Raw genomic sequence first — 19,443 nt, forward strand, 5'->3', positions numbered from 1 at the left:
AGTTTATTATATTAAAAAATTTTTTTACTATTTTAAAATATTATTCTTCTACAGATTACTATATATTATGGATTTCACTAGAATAATCATATTCGGTATTTTGTATTATTGAGCTATTTTTATAATAATTAAGATTTTTTACAACTACATTGTACAAATACTTGCATAACACTGTAAATACCTTGTAAATAATCTAATCAAAAATGATATTTGCTATTGTAAATTAATAATATAAAAGTATATAATTTTGTATTTATATTGACAAAAAGATAAGTGAATCTTAAAATTTCATTTAAATATTCATATTATTCTATCTTTTATTTTCAATACGGGAAACAATTTTGAAATATAAGCAATATAATTTTAAAGAATATAAATTACCCTCCACTTCTTCATAAACTATTTGACTAAACTATGGTGATTTAAACTTTTTAAAAAAATTTTTTAAATTAAGCAGAGTTACTACAAAATTCATTTTTTCGTTAAAATTAGTAATCGCTAACATTAATAATTTTAATACTATATAATAAACATATGTAATTACAATTTTAAAAATATAAATATATAATTTAAGCTTTGATAAATCTATTATAAAAATAAATCGCGATTATTATAAATTACTATAGTTTCAAAAATATTTAATTTTTTTTTTCAATTAAAATCGCATCATTTTAAATATTGCTATATTTAAAATTTATAAATTGCGAAATTTATGAACTTTTATGGAACGTAATTCACAGCAAATCAAATGAATATGGAATATTACACAATCTGTAATATCATAATATATCTTTATGGATGTTCGAAGCATTTAGAGAGAATAAAAGACTTTTACTATTATGCACTTTATCAAATTAAAAGTTTGCAGATTGTTAAAAAATTATTCATTTCAAAGCTGATTTCAAACCAAAGGTTTCCCTATCTCTGATATATAGGGTATTGCCTGAACAATTTGTTAAAATCATCTTTTCACTGCATCGAGCATTTAAGTGCTTGATCTAGATCAGCTATAAGATCCTGCTCTGTTTCAATTCCTACAGACAATCGAATGAGTTGTTCGTTAATTCCAAGCTTCATTCGCTCTTCTTCGGGAATGGACGCATGTGTCATTACAGACCTAAAATAAAATAATTTTTTATTTATTCTTTATTGTGACAAAATGAAATATCATTCATAGTAATTTACAATTCTCGTATCGATTGCTTTTTAAATGAAAATCCTATACCTCATACCTTAACTTGGTAGTAAATTACAAATTTATACTTAAATATAATGAAGAATATTTAAATAATCGATGATAAAATTAAAATTATAAAGCCATGCATTCGATAAAATTAATGTTTTATTTTTAATTCGTATTATATTTAATAACCAAGGAGCATAATTCATATGCAGCTCGCATCTAACAAAATTATATGTGAAATTTCAAATCTTCAATGTTTTTAAATCAATCAAAGTAATTGTCAATATTATTAAAGATATAACGAATGTTCTTCGGCAAACTAAAGTAAATTTTTTTTAAAAAATATATACTATTACGTCTGATTGTAATTAATAAAGAGTGAATAAATTAATCTATAGGACGTACAAAAGTTTAGAAAATGAACTTACATTATTAAAAAAAAATATATATATAAGTAAGAATTAAAAAAATTTATCTGGAAAAGTATTCTACCACCTAAATTAGTCATGCATATTTTAGTTATTTTTATGCCAATATTAAATCATAAACAATTGATTTATTTTATAAATTAATCATATAAATCAGTAGATTGTATATAGAGGTCTAAGAATTTTGTATATTCAAACATTATTACTTGGCTTTAAACTTATTTATCACTATTCTACTGCAAATAATTGGATTTGAAAATGATATTTTCTATTTGGATCGTTTTTTTTTTCTCTTTTGTTCTTAATTAATTTTATAATATTTGTCTTGATCTTCTTAGTAGAAAATAGCTTCAAAAATATAAAAATTGTACATGTAAAAATATTTTCATTTTTTAATTTCAATTACGAAAAAAATTAAATTGTAACAATACTATAATTTTTATGAAGAACATTTATTAGTGTCAGGAATAATTTTAATTTGCTCTTTATTTTCATTTTAATACGATATTAATACGATAAAGTATCATGGAACCTTTTGGAAATTGTATAAAATGAATCTAATCGTGATGTCTAAAAATTATTAGCATTGAGCATTTAAAATTGAAAATTTTAATTTTTAAACTGAAAATATACTCACGGCAATTCTGCTAATGATTCGTAGCCTCCAAGTGATTCAGCCAAAATAAAGATTTTTAAAGCTTTTAAAAATTTATACGAATTTCCTTTATGGTAAAATGAAATCATACCGCTGTGTCCTGACATTTGTTTGATAGCTAATTCATATTGTGGATGTGATGGTAAATCTGAAATTTAAAATAAAATATTTTCTTCCTTTGATATTTAATATACCGATAAATTTAATATTTTTACAAAATATTTATAAATCAGTTTCTTACATGGATGAATGACTTTCTTTACCAATGGATGTCCTTCTAGAAATTTAGCGACAGCCAAACCATTTTTCATATGCTGTTGCATTCTCAATTCTAAAGTTTTCAAACTTCTATTTACTAACGCACAATCATAGGGAGAAGGAACAATGCCCATTGCTAAAAGATATAGAGATCGAGCGATCAGTAATTTTTTTTTTTTTTTTAACACTAAAAAACAAACGAACATTTTACCATTTTGGGTAAATCGTAATTTTTCCTCAATGTCATCTCGCTTTGTAATTGCAGCGCCCATAATAACATCCGAATGACCGTTCATATACTTTGTTAAAGAATACATAGAAATATCTGCTCCAAGATCTAACGGTCTCTTTTGTTTAAAAAATAAAAAATAAATAAATAAAATGTAGTTTAGAATTTTTTCATTTAACATGTTTATAAACTTAATAATTCACCTGAAAATAGCATGTGGCAAACGTATTATCAACAACAATATACACATCGGGTCTCCCGGTTTTCACTTCTTTAATTATGGTTTTTATATCAGCTAACTTTAGCAAAGGATTGGTTGGGCTTTCAATCCAAATCATCTAAATAAAATAGCGTGAAACAATTTCAAAATTAAATAGTAATATGAATATTCTAAATTACTTAGTATTATTAAAATAATATGTATTTATATATGTTTAATATCTTAAAAAACTTTTATGAAGTTATTAAAAATATAAATTTTTTTAAATAAAAAATATCATATTTCATTGTAAAGATTCAAATTTTTATAATTTTAAATTTATAACAAACTTCGCTCGGGTTAACTAGGCATTAAAGAAAGAAGGAAGGTCGAAACATCGTCAGATTAATTATGCCGAGATACGATAAGCGACTCGTACGTGTGACGTTAATATTGCTGCGACAAATAATCTACACTGCCGAGTCCTCCCCCCCCCCCCATCCTCCTCCTCATCTCCCACTTAAGTACGCGCATTCATTCCGCATAAATTAATAAACATGATTATTTTAATTAACATCGTATATAAATTCCTTATCTTTCACTATCTTTTAAAACATTGTTGATCTTAAAGTTTAAACGCAAATATCATCATACATCTCTTATACATCTTATACATAATGTCACGGAAGAAAGAAAATCTAACGTGTAAAATATTTTAATTTTAAACTAAGATAAAAAGAACAGTACCAATAAAATAGAAAGTTATATTCAATTCTTGCTGATCTTAGACGAGAATAATCATTCTTTTATTACTCACTGGGCTACTAACGAGTACCATACCTGTAAGAGGCTGCAACACTATACTAATAATGAAAAAGAAACTAATTTTCTTATTTATATACATATAACTGTATCTCTTCTATAATAATCATTTTTTTGTTTACCATAATTATATACTTGTATCTGCATTTAAATATTTAAAAGTATGGATAACAATTTAAACCTATCTAAATAAATAGAATAACGTAATATATCGTATAGAAATATTTTAGTAAAACTACTGTAAGAGCATCATGATAGTTCTCTCGAATATTAAAGAAGTATTTTTCAATATAATTATATTATTATTTTAGAAGACCTGAAATATTGATAATTTAAAATTAATCCAAAAAAAAAAAAAAAAAAAAAAAAATTCTAATACTCCTTAATGTTCAACAAATTAACAAAAATTAGAAAAATTAATAATAGTAAAAAATGTATATATTTATGCATCTTTATGATGTGTGCATAAAAAATAGATTCCCAATCGTTTGCTTTCATTTAAATGAATTCATAGTCACTAAATGAAAAAAAAAAAAGAAAGAAAGAAAGAAAAATCTTGCCAATATAAGAATATGAGAATCGGTGAATCAAGAATAGAAAACGAGAGAAAAGCGTAAAAATTTACCTTGGTATTATCTTTCACAGCGGCGACGAAATTCTCAGTGTTACAAGCATCAACGAATGAAACTTGAATATTCTGCTTGGAAGCACATCTTTGAAAGAAACGATTAGTACCACCATAAACATCATCGCCACATATAACATGATCTCCCGATTCCAGTAGTGACATTAGTGCCGTCGTGGCTCCAAGTCCCGATGAAAAAACCAAGCCGTATTTTCCATTCTCTAATGCAGCTAGGCAATTTTCTAAGCAATTTCTACTTGGATTGCCACTTCTTCCGTACTCGTATCCCTAGGCGCAATAATGGCAATTTTATTTATTATCAATTTATATTTACAAATTTTTAAATCCTTAATAAACGCTTTCCTTTACTTACTCGATGCTGAGCTGGTCCATCCTGACGAAAAGTCGTCGACATAACTAACGGTGGCACTACAGAACAGTGGCTCCACTGTAAGGGATCCTGACCTGCATGAATAGCTTTTGTCGCAAAACCTTCTTCGGTGTTTGTAGGCATTTTTTATTAAAGCTACAAGAATTATAAACAATTAAAATGATTTTATCTACAATTTCATCACTTAGCAGAGCACTATTTAGCTTTAAGGTATATTATGGGAGATTTATGAAAGACAATTATAGATTTATAAATATTTTGTCAATATAATTTAAAGGCATAACTATAATTTATTATATTTCAAAGATAAATTAAAAAATTATTATTTAACTGCATCTTATCGGCTATATATGAAAACTTATACGAATTAATTAATGCACATTTATTACAATGGCAAACAACTGTTTCTTTGCATTCAAATAATGTAAAAATAAGCGATTCTGATTTTTCATTCATGTTGTAATTTAAAATTAAAAAAATATCTGGAAAAATTGCCCTAACACTCTTTTAAGTTGATTAATTCTTATGTTGAAATTATACATTTGGATGAGAATATTTTGTCAATCTATATACAACATCCATCTTTTATAATTATAAATAATAACGCGTCTTCGATCAAATCATTAAGCAAATATATAATTTAATCTAAAATTTTAATAAAATAAATTTCAATGTCAAGCGTACGTAACTACAGCTTATTTAATTATATAAACTCGAAAGTCGAATGTTAAATGTTTTTAGAAGCCTTACTTAAAAAATAAATAATGGCAAATCAGAATTAATATCGGTTAAATATTTATCAAATGAATGAAATAACTGAACAAATTTATTATTATTATTTACATAAGTTAAATATAATAAGAGTAATACAAAGCTTTATCTTGCAAATATGAGTATTCGTTAGTTTATTCGGATAAGTTGAAAGTGAAAAGATATAGTGAGGGTTAGAATGTGAAATATCTCACTCCCCTGCAATTTTATACCAACTGATATTAATTTTACAGTATAAAAAACTATGTTGAATTATTTTAAATTTTCAAATAATTCTCACACAACTTTCTACCACGTAATGATAATATAGATGTTAAAATACGCATAAGCTCCTTGGATTCGCTAAATTTATATATGGTAAGGAATTCGGAAAAATTAAAATTATTATTTCAATATGGAAATATTCATATAACATATAAAAATTATAATAGCATACACATGAATTGACCAAAACAAAAAACAAAACAACAAAAAAAAAAACAAAAAAAAACAGAAAAAAAATGAAATTTCCTAAAAAGCATTCATTCATTCTGTATGAATATTTTGAGAATTCAATAAATAATTAACAAATAAATAGAAATAGAACAACATTTTATAAATCTTTTTTCAAAGATTTTAGAAAAATATCAAGTGCAATTAAATTCTTTTCTAACTGAATTAAGTAAAACAAAAAACTTAACTTCCACGCTTCAGATTAAAGTAAATAATTAATATTACGCTTATATAAACAATTGAGTTAAATTTTTAAAAATAAAAAAATTAAGGGAATTATCGTATATTCCTTAAAAATTAAGAATATCCCATATTTTTTAGTAAATTTTAGTTAATATTTTAAGTATAGAATTAAAAAAAGATCAATTTAGCTCTTTTCTTTCCTATTTTATACATTTTATTTCTTACATTTTGAAAATAAAATTGACACGGACAAATTTTAATAACTAAATTATTCGCTATGTATAAAAATAATATCGAATATAATTAATATATATTACGAAAGTATTGTTGAAAGAGAAAAGTTAAAATAAATTTTATAGAAACTAAAATACCGATATAATATAAATAAAAATGCTTTAACACAATAACAAACTGGAAAAACTTATACAAAAATTTATTTGAACATAGAAGATTAAAGAAAGTAATTGAATAATAATAATGGTTCTATAGGAGCTATAAAGATTTACAATAAAGTACATAGAGCATGTAGAGCAGTCAATTTTCATATAAATAAAATAAAATTAGTTTACAATTATGAGCATACTTTGTTTAATGTAATATATATGTACGTACACAAAATGCTTTAGTTATTTTACTTTTTTTATTATACCTTTTAAAAAATAAATAAATCACGATAAAAATTGTGAATAAAAATGAATCTTTTTTTTTTTTTTTAATTTCCTATATAATATAATTAGGTAAGTATTGTAATCTAATGAAGTAAAAAGTCTTGTTTTGACAAAAATAAATAATCGTAGTTTATGTATTTAACAGTGCGAGTAATATAATATCATTTGGCGAATTTAATATAATTGTACTTTCCAAATGTTTATTATTTTTTTTATAAATTCTATTGGTTGTTAGTAGAAATCTAAACATTTTTATTGACCATAAAATAAGAAGAATATGCTATTATCGATAAACAATGAAAGTATAAATAGAGACTTAGTGAAAATTAAATTGCATTAAATTCAAGTAAACACGCAGAAATGTTTTTCAAATTTCATGTTTTGTAAAACCGATATTTCGTATAGGTCACATATATTTTCCCGTCCCTATTTAAGATCTATGATTCCATATTATTTTTTTTTAAACAGCGGTGATTATTTTCATTCCACGGCAAAACATATTATAGCCATATTTCTTTATTAAACTATGAGAATCGAGAAATATTATTCGTATATCTAGACTCGACATATTACATACAGAACGAAAGAACGGAATTAGTATAAATAAACGTCCTTAAAACATACTCGTATCTAACGTTAGGAACGAGACCATTTTTATACTTACATACGATCGATACGATTTAAATAAATTATTTTTAATGCGTTCAATAATGCAGTAATATTAAGTAGAATAGCTATATTTATATGACAAATGTATTTAAACATTTTATTAAGATTGAAGTCCTTTGATATAATATCGTCATAAAGATGACGAGATTTTATCATTTGTTAGATTTTATAGAATTCGTCTATAAAGAAAAAAAAAAACAATATAATGCTACCTGCTGTAATTTAATATGCGTTCGTGCGCGTGGGTTTGCGCGCGCGAGAAAAATTAGGGACATTGAAATTTGCGCTATTTATCAGAGTTTTAAATTACTCTCGACGCTTTAAAGATTTATTAAAATTACGGACATATTATTTCAAATAAAATATCATTACGACAATAAACGTTATAACTAGTCATTTTTCTTTTCACAAAGAATAAATTAGCGGATTTTATTGCTTTTAAATGTTTAAATTTATCAAGCATTTGGTATAGTATAATATGATAAAAATGTTATTATTTAAATAATAAATCGCAACAAGCTATAAATAATACTATTTTTATCCAGAGTAGCTCAAATTGATTGTTTTACAAATCATAAATTTTTATTGTCACTTATGTAAATGTGCTCACATAAATAATAAAAATTTATGTACTACTCTTTGAATGTTTAATATGGTAATATAATACATTTGTTACGATATTTCATCGATATGTTCGAATTTATTAAATTACATTAAAGCAATATAATTTCATAATATCATAGATGAATAATAATATATTGCGCGTAAATCTAAGCATGTGGCAAAATAATTATAACTTTATTATTGCAATTTTTATTTAGAATTTACGGTAATTTTTCAGAAACAATTATATAATTAAGTGCTTGATTATTGTTACAGTTGAAAATTGATATTCTAATATATTATAAGTACTGTTTATAAAATAACAATCGTCTATTTTACAATAAATGTATGTAATATAAAATATTTAAGTGTTTTTTTTTTTTTTTTGTTGTTTTTTTTTCAAATTGACGCAACGTGAAAATAATATTGCAGTGGGTTGTTTTTTTTTTCAAATTGACGCAACGTGAAAATAATATTGCAGTGGCTATGTAATCGCGTAATTAAATAATAACTGATCATTTATATCTTTAATTCTTTAATAATGAACATTTATTCGTCAGTTTTTATTTGATAAAAAAATGTTCTTATTTGTCTATAATTTTCAATAACACGGTATATAGAGATATACTTATTGTTATTAAATCTTATAAATATGTTAATCGTAGATCTTTAATTAATTATAATTTACATTTAATTTGTCAAATAACTATAATACTTAATTCTCTTATAATAAAGTTAAATATTATTTTCGAACAAACAGTGGTTCAGCGATAGTAGAATGAAAATGCATAAAAATATAACTCCCAAGATACCTGAATGAGTTCAAGCGAAAACTTACTATGCAAACACTAGTAAAATATTTTTATACTTTCAACGAACGCCGAGCTAGAATTTTTATAAAAAAATTTTCCAATTAATATTCTCATTGAAAATACTTAATAATAATAATTATTATAATGATAATGATAATGATAATGATAATGTTAAAGCTGGGCTAAATTATTCGCTAATTATATTCTAATGTCTAAATTTACTGCTAAATTAATTTTGAGCCTATTTATTCTCAATTTTTTGAGTACTAATTGTAGTGAAAACTAAATTTTTGAATTTTTGAAATTCAACCTACGGAAAATATAATGATAATTAATTGATAATATTATAGGAAAAATTTTGATTTTAAGGAAAAGCTGTTCAAAATATTTTACTCCTTTATATTAAAAAGAATTTTATTTTATCGATTAGAATGTGTCTGTCTGTAGAGTCGGAAAGTGATTATCGTTAAAAATAAGGATTTCGTCGATGAATTTGATTTTAAATTAAAGACCAACGATAGATAAACTCACGCGCAGCTGTATATTTTATTCTCTTATTTTCTGCACAATTATCCATATATACGATGGTAAATTGTAATAATTCGATGCTCATGACATGCGCTTTAACGATTCTCGCGGCAACAAAACGAAACTAATAATTAAAATAATGATGCACTTAATAATAAGGAGAAGAAGAAATATTATTAATTTATTGCATCATAATACCAATCGATTATATTTGCATAGTGCATCATTGCCACATGGCCATTATAATAGAATGGATATATATATATATATATATATATATTTTTTTTTTTTTTATTTCTTCGGCTTATAGGCACGACTTTCAAATGTCAGCTTTTATCGACAGTCGTATTATTTAAATTGCAATATTATTCTATCCTTTGCTATAACATTTAATCTTAATAACCATGAAATGACTTTACGTACACACAATGCATGCGTAATATATATATATAATATGTTGTTTATGTTATAATTAAATATCCGGTGTTGAAATCGAGAGTTGAAATGTAACACGCATTCTCGTGCGGATTTGTAAATGTTGAAACGTAACTGAGCTAACCTTTAAAAATTTATGCTGAAAAAGCGTATCGAAGAAGCCTGGCAGTACAAATAAAAACGTCGTACTCCCGTCTCTGCGGTTGGCAAACAACTAGCAAACGGACGCGCGACAAGTGCCCTTTAACTTCAACTCATCGACAATTCGTTGATCTCTCAACAATCAACATATTGATAATTCAAGAGATTAATTTTGCACTAACAGTTCGTATTCTCAGGGCCTTTTTACATTGCTCCCACGTGTTTTGTCTTTCTGGCGCCGAATTATGGCATAGACATGATAAATATGGGCGGCAATACGACGGCAGCCCCCATTGACACGAATAACGAGATCACCAAGAGAGATCGCCGATAAGCATTGGACGAGGACAATCGATTAAAGTGGGTGTACGGGCTAAGCTACCGCCCCCTAGCGGAGTCATTTCACAACGATTTATGACATAATGACGCGGATGAACATGTGCGTTTTCTCGCGCGCAGCCCATTCCCCACCCTTGACCGTCGTTCGTCCCGCAACGACCCGGCCGATCCCCTCCGATCCACACCGTCACTGCCCCGTTGGACTCCGCGACTTATGCTCATCTATTATGCATAACGACAGCAGGACGATTTAACGCCAATGGGGTGGTGTGGATAAGTCAAGCGTATGTAAACAATATATGTATGAAGAACGTCGATAATAAGTTTATCCATATTAAAGGCCAGCATTATTTTGATATGGAGGAAGCTCTTAATAACAAACTCTAAGATATTTCCAAATCTTCTATTTCCTTTGTCTATTATTATTATTATTATTATTATTATTATTATTATTATTATTATTATTACTATTGTTATTGTTATTGTTATTATTATTGTTATTATTATTATTATTATTATTATCATCATTATTCTTATTATTGTTATCATTATCATTATTACTCACACATTATATTATGTATTATTTTACGTTTAATGATTGCGCAAGTAAAAATGAAGCGTGTCTCGTTGGTAAATATCTTATTCCTTTAACATTATACTCAACATATAATAAGCTTTATTCAATTACCTATTACGCGTAATTTTGCCATTCGGCACTTTATTTATCCGCGTATCGTACAACACGCGAATTGAAAAATTAATATATTTTGTCACGCACTGCGTCTTGTTCCATCACTTGCTTCATTGTTGTTACGACAGTTCTCTTGTCGCATTCGATTATTCACTTATATTCGGCGCGTCAACGACTGCCAATAAAACGAGACTTTTATCGCTTCGAGCGCAGGTGACGATTGCATCACTTACACCACAGAGTATAAGTACACTTCCATCTTTTCCCATCCCCCGATGTTCTACCATTCACTATTCGTCTTGTCTTGTGTATGCACAAACTTACTTACTCGCTTAACTTAGCTATTTCACTTCGTTTAAAGCACGCGAGAACGTGGTTATAACCTTTTATAAATTTGCCTCAATTTTCCAAACACTTTTGTTTGATTGTCTATTACCTCGTCTCGGACTATAATTTGTGTCCTTATGTCAGGTTTTAGTTTCAACTCTTCTGCTCTACGTAAACAGTTGGTTACTTCTAAATTAGCCGGTTGGGTTTTCGGTTCAACTTTGTCAGAGAGATCGTGCACCGTTTCAGTTTTAAGCAATATTACGCACACTTAATATACTTAATTACTAGTGACAGCGTTATTGTTTTGAATGTAAAAGTTTTAAAAAAATGGAAGAAATAATATTGAATTTATTGGTTACTGATACAGCAGTTATTCATCAGGTTAGTTGAATTGCAATGTACGCTCGAGCGTTCTTGTAAAAACACGTGTTTTTATATGTACTTTAAGCTATGTAAATAAGTACGAAATAATTGATTTCGGATATAATATTAAGTACCGCGTAATTATATTCTTAATTTAAAAGCACCGTGTGTACCTTATAATGGTGCATTGTTTTACTGACATATGTTTTAATTTATTAACAATTAATTATCACCTTTGATGTTTCAAATGATTAATTGGCATGACACCAAGTAAACGATTATGTTTATGAAATTTATTTATTAATGTTTATAACATTTAATCGAAGCTTAGTTAACCAAGCTTAGTTTCTCTAGCATAATTTAAGAATTTTATAGTATCTGCGTTGGATTTACTATAAATTTGTATCGTTAAGATAACTGTTTAAGAGAACTCGAATAAATTATTATAAGTTTATTGGGCCAATATTTATCATTATTGAACTAGGTACGACTAAAATTATGAAAAACTTTGTATTATAATGTGGAATGTATTATCTCATTTATGAATTTTTTAAAACTCTGTCTAGGCTACTGCTCAGCTCAAAGAAGCATTTAAAAATCCACAAAGTACACAGCTGCTTTATCAATTGATCGTCAATTCAAAAACTGTACAGGTAATACGAATCAACATTTAATCGTTTATTTCTCTGATAGCCATGGCGTGACAATATTGTTATTTGCACTGTCAGGTTAGACAATATGCAGCCTTGTTGTTGAGAAAACGTTATAACAAGATAAAATGCTGGTCACAATTATCCCAAGAAATAAGATCAGAATTCAAAGCCGTTCTTTTACAGGTAATTAAAAGAATTTAGTCCATTGCAATTATTTAAGAAATATAGTAAAGTATGTATTTTATATTTTGTGGCTAGGCTCTTGTGCAAGAAACAGAAAAATCGGTCAAGAATGCAATCGCACAACTTATTGGAGTTATAATAAAACACGAATTACCGCAGAATGGATGGCCAGAGTGTTTGCAATATATACGGCAATTAATAACAAGCGGGAACCCGACAAATCAGGAGGTAAGAAAAATGTTTCAATTTATCGTTGAAATTGTTTATCTAATACTAGTAATGAATATATGATTATAGCTGGGAATGTATACTTTATCAATAATGACAGAAATAGCACCAAATACGTACTTACATCATGTTCAAACGGTCATGGAATTATTAAATAATACATTAAATACATTTACCGAATTAGCAAATCCAGTATCGTGTTATATTTTAGACACAATGTTAAATCTCGTTCCACTTATAGGAGGAAATCAGATTGCAAGTATAATATCTAATAATTATTTTTTACCGCTTATAAATGTGGACATTATAATAGTGTATAATTTGTTTTTGCCTATAGATAGTGAATGCTTATCATCACATGATACCTCGAATAATGCAAATAATTCAAGCATTAACCCTTGTAAATGAAAGAAAAGCAATAAAAGGTTTTGAATTATTGGATGAATTATGTGAATGCGCTCCAACGGTTATTTCGCCGCACATTAAAAGTTTGATCGAAATGTGCCTTTTTATTGCTAATAGTAAATCATTACACGACGATCTTAAGATCAAAGCAGTTTCATTTATAGGTTGGCTTGCTAAAATTAAAAAGAAAGCTATTGTGAAACATAAGCTGGTTGAACCAATAATAGGTAAATAGTAACTTACTATTATTGTATTTTTACATTAAAGACAATGTTTAATTTATGAAATTATCTATTTTTGAAAAACTATATTTTCACTGATCGTTTTTCTCTTTTTTCTTCCTTATTCTCTTTTGTTTAAGAATTTTAAGATTAAAATATATGGTTATCCGTATTTAGTGTGTAGTGCGAATGAAATTATACTTTGAAAATTTAAAATAAATTTGATAAATTCGAAGAGCCTAAGTATTAAATATTTTCAATAGTTATTAAAATATGTAAAGCTTTTATTTATAGAAAACGAGTGAAATTTAAATACATAATTTTTTTATATTTATTTTGCTATATAAAAATTAAATACATTCATCGTTGCATATGTTTTAATTTCAAATTTTTATCTTTTAATCTATTCTAATAAAATATAAATTCTACCCTATCTATATCAGATACATATAAAAATCTTTCATTTTCATCTCTCTGTCGTATAGATATGCTATTCACGCAAATGTGTACACAACCAGACGATGAAAATCAAGAAATTTACTTTACTGGAAAGAACGATAATTCACCCATTACTAGTGCCACCCAAACACTTGATTTATTAGCATTGCATTTGCCTCCGGAAAAGTTGCTTCCACATTTGGTACGTATAGATTCGATCGTACAGAATTATTAAAGTAGCAGTAATATTTACTTAAAAATTTTTTAGTTAAAACACATTCAACTTGGTCTCGAAGATACTAATGTATGTGCCAAGAAAGCATCGTATTTATCGATGGCTGTTCTAGCAGAAGGCTGTTCTGAATATATTCGAAATAAATATCTTGAAACTTTTTTAAAATGCATCTGCGAAGGCATTACCAATTCAGCACCCGTTGTTAGAAACGCAGCCCTCTTTGCCCTCGGTCAGTTTTCAGAACATTTACAACCAGAAATAAGTCGTTATGCGGACGAACTACTTCCCATTCTTTTCCAATATTTGAGCCAAATATCTGCTCAGATTCGACTAGAAAAAATAGACTTGGCCTCTGTCGACAGAATGTTCTATGCTCTTGAAATTTTTGCAGAAAATCTGAACGAAGGACTGTTGCCTTATTTACCTACACTTATGATAATACTGTTTGATATACTTTTAGACAATAATAGCCCAGTACATATATGCGAGCTTACATTGAGTGCAATTGGTGCTGCAGCAAATGCAAGCAAAGAGCATATGCTTCCATATTTTAAACAAATTGTTGATATACTTCTACGATATTTAATAGTAGAAAAGCAAACCATTGAAAATATGTGTTTGTTGATACAGGCAGTAGGTAAGGTAAAATTTCATATAAGTATATATATATATATATATATATATATATATATATATAATACATATAAACCTAATATTAGATGAAAATTTCATTCCCCTATTGCTGTAAGCCTTTTATATTTTGTTTTATAAATATTGTAGATACTCTGGGTGTTTTGGCAAGAACTATAGGAGAAGAAAATTTTGCTCCTTTAGCTATGAAATCTCTTGAAATAGGAATGAGTTTATTAGAAGATACGGATGATCCTGATTTGAAGAAATCTGTTTATGGCCTCCTAGCATCTATTAGTCTTGTAATAAAAAAAGAAATGTCTCTTGTTCTACCAATTATTGTAGAATACATGATTACGAGTATCCAAAGTTCTGAAGGAATTGTGGTAATTATTTTGTTGTTGTTCAAAACTTTTTCATTTGATGAGAAAAAGTAATTTAAATATATAAAATTCTCTTAGACACGTTTCAAAGATGATGAAAACTCAGACTATTTAGTTTATGAAGATTTGAGCGACAGTGAAAATGACGAAGAGGATATTGAAAATACTGATAATGAAGATGAGGATGACGATAATGATGAAGACTTTGCTGGTTACAGTGTAGAGAATGCCTATGTCGAAGAGAAAGAAGAAGCTATATTAGCTTTAAGAGAAATTGCTGAACATACTAAGTAAATTACGCCTTTTCTTATGATTACGTGTGGAATGTAATTAATTATAAAGTCTTTTCGATACCTAATAGAATTTGTTTTTTGCAGAGAAGCATTCATACCATATTTAGAAAGATCCTTTGAAGAAGTCTTTAAACTTATCAATTATCCACTAGAGGATATCAGAAAAGCAACTGTGGATGCATTGATGCAATTTTGTATTAACTTTTCAAAAATAGAAACACACGAGGGTAAACAAGCCACTCAAAAAGCTCTTACAGTGTTCATGCCTAAGCTATCTGAATTAATACGACTTGATGAGGAAAGGAGTGTAGTTATGCAAGCATTAGATGCATGTTCTGAATTACTTGAACAGTTGAAGTCTAACATGCTCGTTGGTACCGGTCATAAGGAAGCTATAATGAACTGTATTACTGACGTCATGCTAGGTGTGAAACACATATGGTTTGCCTATATTAACGTATATTGCTTGTATTAACAAATATAATGTTCTCGTGTTTTCGTATTTTCATTAAGTATCTAATGAGTATATAAATAAGTCATTAATTTAACTAATTTTATATAATCTCGAACTGTGTTACATTGAAATTTAAAGAAAAAAGTAACAGAATTTCAATTAATAGTTTTAAAATCGATTTGATTTTTAATTTATTTCTTATAATTTAATTATTCCTAGTACAACGAATATCATATTTGTACCATATTCGTCTTAATATAAATTTGAAAAAGAAATTTACATTACTTTGAATGCATGACTGTATTATTTAAATTATAAGCCCTTCGATTGAAAGTCAATAAAATACATTCGATAAAGCAACCACCATTACATGCAATAATCTTTAAATGTAAAAAACGTGTTATTAGTAATGCAATGCTCAAATATATTTATTATAAAGATATATTTAATGAAAATTTAGCTTTAAAAATACGTGTACTATAACAAAATTAGAAATGTAATTTTTCGGCAAAATTAAACTTTTAAAACTTTGTAAAATATTATATGAAATAGTATTTTTTTTTTTATTCAAAATAAAGTTATTCAATTACTATAATATTTGAATTTACATTTGAACAGAATTTTAAATTACATTTTACATTATTAGTATATTTAAAGGAAAAATAAAATAAAATGTTTCGAGATTTGGTTCTATTAAATGACTAAACAATTAATAAATATGAATTATTTATAGGACGCACAGAATGTCAAGATCCCGATGGATTAGGAACTGAAGGAGATGGAGATGAGGGTGAAGCTGAACATGACGAGTTATTATTTGAGTGTGCTGGTCAGTTGTTGACGAATTTAGGAAAAGTTATTTCTTCTGAAGATTTTGCTTTATACCTGCAAACGATATTTCCAATACTCATTAAACGATTGGTATTAGCTTCTTTTATATTTTATTTTGAATTTATTTTGAATTTTGAATTTTGAATTTTTAACGTTTTGAAATTAAGTTTTCTCAATATTTTCTAAATATTGCAATCAAATTAAAAGCTAAGATTATACTAATTCTGAATGAGATTGCGCGCGCGCTTTATATAAATCGTTATAAATCTATGTGTATGTATAATTTATAGCGATAGTATAATCTAAGCTTTTTTGTAATTTTGTATATATAAATGTACGGAGCAACAGGTTTTAATTGAAAATACTATGTATATCACATTTTTATGACATGCGGATAGTAAAGTGAAAGCTCACCATCTGTTGGATTAGACTTAATTTCATTTATGTATGCAACACAAAACCATAAGATTAATATTGAAAGTGACTTAAAATAATATTTATTTATTAATAATAAGACTGTAAAATAGCATTTAACTGAAATATAAAAGAATTTTTCATGAAAATTTATGCATGTACATTTAATATTGTATTGACAATTGAAAATAATGATTTTTATATGTTATAGAGAAACAATTTTTCTGAAGCTCAGAGATCGTTTAGTATTGGTACAATTTTAGAGTGCCTTCCAGCATTAAAGCAACAAGTATCAGCTTTTGTAACTGAATTATTTCCAATTTTTGTTAAATTTACAAACGATACTTGCAATGAAGTTCGCAGCAATGCCATTTTTGGACTTGGTGAATTAGCATTTTATGGAAAAGAAACTGTATATCCGTATCCTTTGTCTTATTTTAAACTACAATTAAAGTTTTTATTATTTTTTACGTATAATCGCGAACAAACTTATATCAGTGCAAAATATAAAATACAAAAAAATCATTTTAGTTTAAGAGAAACGATAATCGTTTTTTCTAAATTTTAACAGTAATTAGATTTCATTGAAAATTCTATGAAATACCATCAATTTGTATTAACTAAATATTGTGATGCTTAAAAAACAACATATTTTTTTTTTCTTTTTAATTACCATTATTTTTCAGTGACATAACATATTTTAATAAAAAAAATATTTTTCCTAACATTGTATTAATAAAGGCATTATCTTCAAATACTTCAAGTTCTCTCCACTGCGATAGCTAAAGAAGCACATGGTGGAGCGCGAGATAATATTATTGGTGCTATAGCTCGGCTTATAATTACTAATCATACAATAATACCACTAGAACAAGTTTTTCCTGTATTCGTTAACCATCTGCCATTAAAAGACGATTTGGAAGAGAACAAGACTGTTTTTAAGTCGGTTCTTGTATTATATAGAAATGGGAATACAATATTGAAACCGCATATAAATAGACTTCTTAAAATTTCTCTTGATGTATTTGAGAATACAAATATAGATGATGGTAAAATGGCATTTCATTTTATTTTCCTGAGCTTTTGAATGAGCTAATATTTTTAATCGGCATTTAATTCTTTCAGAAACGAAGCAAGTCATTGCTGTATTCATACGACTGGTTCAAATGGATTTTCCAAATGAATGGAATTCATTTTATGGACAACTTTCAGCAGAAAGCTGTACACATGTACAACGTATATTTATGTAAATATGATTAGTTTTAACGAACTTTTATAGCAAAAAATGAATTGTTCAAGTATATTATTACGATGTAAGAAATAAAAATTAATTACATGTTTTGCTAAGAGTTTTGAATTTTATTTTTTGATATCCCTCGATGTAAATATTTTTATTATAATGCCGTTTAATATTTAAATTATTTTAATAAGATTAACAAAAAATCATGAAATATTAAGCAAAGTTTAAATATAAAAATATAAATGTAAAAATTAAATAAAACTCTTTAAAAAATATTCTAAATTATTTTACTAAACTTTGAATAGATGATTTTTTTATTAGTAAAATTTAAATATGTATTTCTACTTTTTAATATGCTAATAATTCAGAAAAATCCGTTAAATATTAATTAATTTTGAAATAAAATTAAACATTTTTAATATAATGATTTGTTTTAATTTAATATAATAGATGTATATATTTTTTAACATTTTATTATTTGAAAAAATATGAATACTTTGATCATTTATTTAGTGTATTTCTATAATAATTCTACCAATCATAAATAATAATTAAGAATAATATTTAAATTTCACTGAAACTTTTGTAATGTAAATAGGAAAAAATAATAAAATAAGTATAAAAATGTGATTCAAATAATAAATAAATTTTTGAGATTATATTTTATATATTTTTATTTCAGTGTTGATTTATATTACTATTGATAATAACATCTTGCTTCAACGTTAAAGTTTTTAGAGTAATTTTTTTTTTTTTGAAAATAGAAAACCACATTGTAATAATTAAAAAAAAAAAATTTTTTTTAATTAAAAGAATTGGGACTTATTTTTGTAGATTATTTATATTCTTAATATTAGTAATAATATAATAAATATCATTTGTCTACTATTATTTTCTCGATCTTAATAAGATATCGTGCAGTTGTATTTTCTTTTTATTGATAATTTCGAATATGTTGTATGTTGTGTATAAAATATATTTGGAATGTACGTTGAGTATGATTTTACTTTATATTGAAAA

At 26.2% G+C, this 19,443-nt stretch overlaps 2 protein-coding genes across 3 annotated transcripts; one reads left to right on the top strand and one right to left on the bottom strand.

The window, feature by feature from the left end:
* Positions 1 to 715: 715 nt before the first annotated feature.
* Positions 716 to 10,371, bottom strand: Cth (Cystathionine gamma-lyase). Of its 2 annotated transcripts, none has more exons than XM_011503132.1 (8): positions 10,076 to 10,371; positions 4,773 to 4,925; positions 4,400 to 4,687; positions 2,957 to 3,091; positions 2,736 to 2,871; positions 2,508 to 2,660; positions 2,249 to 2,414; positions 716 to 1,117 (listed from the first exon to the last, which is right to left on the bottom strand). In XM_011503132.1, the coding sequence occupies exons 2-8, from the start codon at positions 4,911 to 4,913 to the stop codon at positions 970 to 972; spliced, it is 1,167 nt and encodes a 388-aa protein (XP_011501434.1). In that variant the 5' UTR covers positions 4,914 to 4,925; positions 10,076 to 10,371; the 3' UTR covers positions 716 to 969. The 2 variants fall into 2 exon arrangements, with proteins under 2 accessions (XP_011501434.1, XP_011501435.1); XM_011503133.1 differs by lacking the exon at positions 10,076 to 10,371 and adding an exon at positions 9,520 to 9,620.
* A 1,368-nt stretch (positions 10,372 to 11,739) lies between these two features.
* Positions 11,740 to 18,503, top strand: LOC105365055 (importin-4). The gene is made up of 15 exons (XM_011503134.1): positions 11,740 to 11,833; positions 12,382 to 12,468; positions 12,544 to 12,651; positions 12,727 to 12,879; positions 12,949 to 13,134; positions 13,217 to 13,511; positions 13,991 to 14,145; positions 14,212 to 14,815; positions 14,959 to 15,194; positions 15,270 to 15,481; positions 15,569 to 15,909; positions 16,672 to 16,859; positions 17,395 to 17,603; positions 17,925 to 18,232; positions 18,309 to 18,503. Exons 1-15 carry the CDS (start codon positions 11,780 to 11,782, stop codon positions 18,431 to 18,433), a joined length of 3,261 nt encoding a protein of 1,086 aa, XP_011501436.1. The 5' UTR covers positions 11,740 to 11,779; the 3' UTR covers positions 18,434 to 18,503.
* The last annotated feature ends 940 nt before the right edge of the window (positions 18,504 to 19,443 follow it).

Source organism: Ceratosolen solmsi, unplaced genomic scaffold (genome assembly GCF_000503995.2).
Source record: "Ceratosolen solmsi marchali unplaced genomic scaffold, CerSol_1.0 scaffold45, whole genome shotgun sequence".
NCBI classification, from domain to species: domain Eukaryota; kingdom Metazoa; phylum Arthropoda; class Insecta; order Hymenoptera; family Agaonidae; genus Ceratosolen; species Ceratosolen solmsi.

Excerpts from the sequence above, each read along its gene's own strand:
- Cth (XM_011503132.1), bottom strand. The coding sequence starts at position 4,913 with ATGCCTACAAACACCGAAGAAGGTTTTGCGACAAAAGCTATTCATGCA. Across the intron at positions 3,092-4,399 it reads CTGTGAAAGATAATACCAAG|ATGATTTGGATTGAAAGCCC; the intron begins GTAAATTTTTAC and ends TATTTTATTTAG. Across the intron at positions 2,415-2,507 it reads AAAGAAAGTCATTCATCCAT|ATTTACCATCACATCCACAA; the intron begins GTAAGAAACTGA and ends TTTAAATTTCAG.
- LOC105365055 (XM_011503134.1), top strand. The coding sequence starts at position 11,780 with ATGGAAGAAATAATATTGAATTTATTGGTTACTGATACAGCAGTTATT. Across the intron at positions 15,195-15,269 it reads AAAGTTCTGAAGGAATTGTG|ACACGTTTCAAAGATGATGA; the intron begins GTAATTATTTTG and ends AAATTCTCTTAG. Across the intron at positions 17,604-17,924 it reads GGAAAAGAAACTGTATATCC|GCATTATCTTCAAATACTTC; the intron begins GTATCCTTTGTC and ends GTATTAATAAAG.